Source organism: Malania oleifera, chromosome 6 (assembly GCF_029873635.1).
Source record: "Malania oleifera isolate guangnan ecotype guangnan chromosome 6, ASM2987363v1, whole genome shotgun sequence".
Classification (NCBI taxonomy): domain Eukaryota; kingdom Viridiplantae; phylum Streptophyta; class Magnoliopsida; order Santalales; family Ximeniaceae; genus Malania; species Malania oleifera.
This window is the reverse complement of record NC_080422.1, coordinates 5,181,902-5,186,807: the sequence shown is the minus strand read 5'-3', so window position 1 is coordinate 5,186,807 and position 4,906 is coordinate 5,181,902. Positions and strand designations below refer to the sequence as shown.

The following is a 4,906-nucleotide window of genomic DNA, read 5'->3' as shown; positions in this document are numbered from 1 at the left end:
TACCCTCAACCATGTGAACGGGTGGAAAAAGATTTACGTAACCAACTTCTACTAATGGGTCTTAAGGCTTGTTATTATTGCTAGATTTGTATAAATTTAAATGAAATTTATTGTAGTTTTATATTGGATTTTATCCAAATTTTTACAAATTCAAATGCAAGGTCCAAATTCAAATTTTTAAACTCTCAAACATAGAACAAGGTTTCTTTAAGAACATGAATTTCGTGCTTTTAGTTTGGATTTATATGTAATTGGATAAAATGGAGTACAAAATCATAAAGTTGTATTCAAATCCATACAAATTTAAATTTAAAACCTGAAATCTAAACTCTCAAATACATAATGATATTAATTTATAATAAAAAGAAAATTAAAATTTTAGGTCTATTTAATTGTGAAAATAAATTTTTTACTTAAAAAATAAATAAAACGTCACTCGATTTTTAATTTTTTTAATATTTACATGGGAAACTTTTGATAGAAAATAACACTAGGAACTTTTAATAGAAAATAAACATCAATTTTCATAACTAAACAAGCACTCCTGTTAGGTGACTTAATTTCAATAATTCTCCCAATCAACAAAAAAAAAAAAGGAGATCTAAGGACAATGAACAGAAAAAGGTGAATTTGATATTGAACATCATAATTATCATTATTAATGAATTTTGGAATTGCAAACTTCTCCTAGAACTTGTTTGGATAAAAAATTTTGGTCCAAAAAAGTATAGGAAGTGAAAGAAAAATAAGGAGGAAATTCGTTTTTTACTATTTTTTTTCTCAATACTAAATATTAATAAAATGAAAATTTATTTTATATGGTTAGACGTTAGGAAAAATCAAATGTAAATCGTGTGAAAATCTTATTTTTATTGATTAATTTGATATATTTTTTGTTTTCTTTCTTACTTTCCTTGATAACCAAATATGAAAAATTATATTCCTTCATGTATTATTTTCCTTTCCTTTTCTAAAGATTTTTCAAGTTACAAACAGACACTTAAGGTCTGTTTGGATCAAAGATTTTACTTAAGAAAATGAAATGAAAGGGAAATAAGGATGAAACTAATTTTTTATTATATTTTTCTTTTATATTAAATTTTATTAAAAATTAAAGTTTGTTTTTATATGATTAAAAATAAAAAAAAATTAAATATTAATGATGTGTGAAATCAAAATTTTATTCACGAATTTAGTATAATTTTCACTTTCTTTCATACTTTCTCAATAACCAAACATAGAACTTTTAATATTTTCCTTTCCTTTCCTATCCCTAATAGCTTCCGAGCTCTAAAAGTTGCCATGGCAATAGAAACAAAAATACCACACAAATTTTAGTATTTTAACATTACTCAAAGTAGTCACGTACTTTAACTGATCATCATACATATACAAAACTACATTTCTCTATGTACTTGCAACCAGTGATCATGGCGACGATGACGGCGACAACGACGATGATGGTGATGCCGACGAGGAGCAAGAGGTGACTCTGGAGGAGCCCTCCGGCGTGTTCCGGCAAAGAGGGCAGGTGGCGTTCATCTTGAGCCACTCATCTATGCAATTGGCATGGAAGTAGTGGTTGCACTCCGGTATGGTCCTGAGGGTCTCTTTGGGCTGGTACTCGGACAAGCATATGGGGCACGCGCCACCGTCGCTCGTCCGCTCGGGCATTCTCCGGCTGTCGCCGAGCACCATCTTCGGGAAGGAGTCGATGGTAGGGCCATCGAGGCCACGGGCGACGGTGGCGGGTGGTGGTGTGGCGAGGGCAGGGGATAGCTCGGGGTCGAGGTGGTGATTGGGCCGGCCGAAGGCCCGAAGTTTGCTGCATGAGTAGCATGCAAGCCCAATTAGGCAGACCAGCCCAGGAATCCCCACACCTATGATTATGCCATATTTTGCACTCCTTGGGAGGCCTGCAATTCAATTATTTAATTAATTCGGTGAAAATTTATTTAGATACTAATAATAAAAAATTATATTAAATATTAATTTCGAGGGTGTTTGTTCGTTTTAAATGACTTCCAAATAGAAGCTATAACTTAGGTAGCATTTATTTCAGAATTGAAACCGAAATCGAAATTCACTAGAATCGAAAACGGAATGTCAAATCCCCCTTTCATGTTTTGTTGCACACAAAATCGAAATTGAAATTGTATTATAGTGTTTGGTATATATAGACATAGGCTTCAGAAATGAGTTTAGTTTTATTTTTTATATTTATATAATATATTTTTTATATTGTATTATAATATATATGTGACTTTTTCTATTTAATATATAACTGTATTAAATATATTTTTTTACATTGTATTATTATTATTAAATATTTATAATTGATGATAGTAATAGATATTTTATTTTATTTTTAAGATTATGAATAGCAGTAAAATAAATCAGTAATCATACCACCATATATTTTAACATCTAATATTATCCTATTAATTTTTATATATTATAATGTTATTATAAATAATAAAAATATTAATAATTATGGTTTAATATTTATATATGAAAATATAATACTATTTTAAATATTAATAATATTATCATAATATTAATATTATTTTTAAATTTATGTAATATATATTGTGTTATATAAAATATCATATTATAATAAATATTGTGTTTTCAGGAATTATGATTTGATTCCAAAGTAAAATTTAGGAATCAAAATGTAAGTAAAAAGGAGAATCCCATATCTACATGAAATGAGAATTGGAATAAGATTACCATAAAACAAATGTTAGGAATGAAAATCAACTATTCTAATTCCGATACCTATGGATTGGTAAGTGCTAAAATGGCATTGAACACTTTTGTATTAAAAATAATAATAAAATAATAATTAATAACATGCAAAGAAGAATTCATTAATTTATTTTATATTTTATTCTACTTATCTTTTTTTATTAATATTCAAACAAGAAAAAATAATTATTTTTTTATGAAATATTCGGCTCGAAACACCTCGTATCAAAGCCAACCTGACTCGATTCAACTCACGCCAAGTTTCCAAGAGGTAGGCAGGGTGCTTGTGTCCCACATCGGAAATGGTTAGGAGATCCAGAGGGCTTATAAGCTTAGACATTGCAAACTCTAATAAAGTATCGTTTTGGGGAGAGGATAATGTTTCCAGATATAGGAAACCAAATTTTTATTCATTAATTTGATGTTTTTTTTTTTTTTTTTCTCGACAATCAAATGTTTTTCAAATTCCGAACAATACCTTAAATAAAATAAAATAATTCAAATATTATAATTATAGCTTGCTTTATCGTAATTTTATTTGCAATAAATTTACCAATTAAGCTCTTCTTAAAAAAAATACCCACGGAAAATAAAATAAAAATAACTAGGGACTTTTGTGTAAATTTAGACTATACCAACTTTTGCAGAAATTAAATAAATATAGAATGTCCAACACGAAGTTGACCAATTGATTGAAAGAAAAGCACAGCTCATGGCTCTTACCATTTTGAAACAATCCACCCAATCAATGACTTTTTTTTTTTTTTTTCTTTTTTTAAATGAGAAGAACCCTTAAAAATCCATGCCATAAAATTAAAATTAAAGAAATCCATTTAAATAAATTATTATGCTATTATACTTTTTACGATTATTTTTCAATAATTTATATTTATTAAGATCTGATAGCAGAGTGAAATTAAATTTGATATTATTACCTAAATTTAAAAATTAGGGAAAAAAAAAAAAAACTTACCGGAGTGTGGAGCACCCGAGCACCCAATTTCAAGACTCGAATTGCTTTTGAACCCGCAAATGGCACGCTTCTCTTCGCACGCTCTGCAATCGGGTTCATCCCACCTGAGCTGAAGATCTGCACTCGCAATTTCAGACGGGCGCCCGTATTCGTAGACCGCCCGCTGAACCGGAACCGGAACCGTGGCCACCCGGCGACATCCCTCCAGACCCGAATTACCCACGGGCTTGTACGGCGCCACCAGGACCGTGTGGTTGGGCCTGCTCAGGCACGGAACCGGCACGAGCCAGCTCAGCCAAGAGTTCAAAACGGCGCCGCTGGAACAGTTCAGGAAAGTGTAGTTCATGGTGTAGACGGGCTTGAAGGGCGAACCGGAGAGGCTGAGTCGGAGGATCCGGGCCGGGAGGCAGGAGTCTGTGTCGGCAATCCGGATTGTCTGGGAGGCGTAGTGGATGCGCTTGACGGCGAAGTCGCCGGAGGCAGGGAGGGTGAGGACGGTCTGGCTCCGGTCATTGCAGGAGAGGGCGAAGCCGGGGTAGCCACAGCGGTCAGGCCGGGAGGTTTTTTTGAGGTGGAATGGGAACCGGACCGGCAGTCCGGTTTTATGGCAGGACGTGGTGGAGCAGGTGGGCTGACCGGCGTTTGCGGTGGAGAGGGAGTAGAAGGAGAGGAAGAAGAAAGCTTCTAAGGTACCCATTTGCTACAAAATTAATGTTTACCCGTTAAATTTTGTGATGTTAGGGATTATGGTATACTCCACATGAGAGAGAGTGGTTCTATGGAACCGTGAGGTGTGAAATTTCTACAATCGGTCTCTTCTATGCAATGGTGAATTGCCAAGTGGAGACTTTAGAAGGTTCTATGCCTTTCTATTAAAATTTGCATTTACAAAGCAATCTTAGAAGATATTTGATTATTAAATAAATTTAAAAATAAAAATAAAAAATTTAATTTTTTGCACAACACCGTCTTTAATTTTTTTCAATTTTTAATCATATTATCATAAATTTTTATTTTTAGTGGTATTAATATAAAGAGAAAAATGACTGAAAAAATAGTTTCGTTCTTATTTTACTTTTTTTTCCTTTTCTCACCAAAATCATTGATTCAAACAGACCAAAAAGGTACAAACTTTTTTTGAGATTTCTAAAAAAATTTTCAAACTGTCCTTGACCATTAATA

The 4,906-nt window shown here is 32.5% G+C and overlaps 1 protein-coding gene across 1 annotated transcript; it reads right to left on the bottom strand.

Annotated features, from left to right (window-relative positions):
- Positions 1-1,321: 1,321 nt before the first annotated feature.
- LOC131158397 (putative RING-H2 finger protein ATL21A) lies at positions 1,322-4,450 on the bottom strand. Its single transcript, XM_058113244.1, has 2 exons — positions 3,725-4,450; positions 1,322-1,916 (listed from the first exon to the last, which is right to left on the bottom strand). Exons 1-2 carry the CDS (start codon positions 4,419-4,421, stop codon positions 1,429-1,431), a joined length of 1,185 nt encoding a protein of 394 aa, XP_057969227.1. The 5' UTR covers positions 4,422-4,450; the 3' UTR covers positions 1,322-1,428.
- Positions 4,451-4,906: the final 456 nt, after the last annotated feature.

Excerpts from the sequence above, each read along its gene's own strand:
- LOC131158397 (XM_058113244.1), bottom strand. The coding sequence starts at position 4,421 with ATGGGTACCTTAGAAGCTTTCTTCTTCCTCTCCTTCTACTCCCTCTCC. Across the intron at positions 1,917-3,724 it reads CTCGGGTGCTCCACACTCCG|GCCTCCCAAGGAGTGCAAAA; the intron begins GTAAGTTTTTTT and ends ATTGAATTGCAG.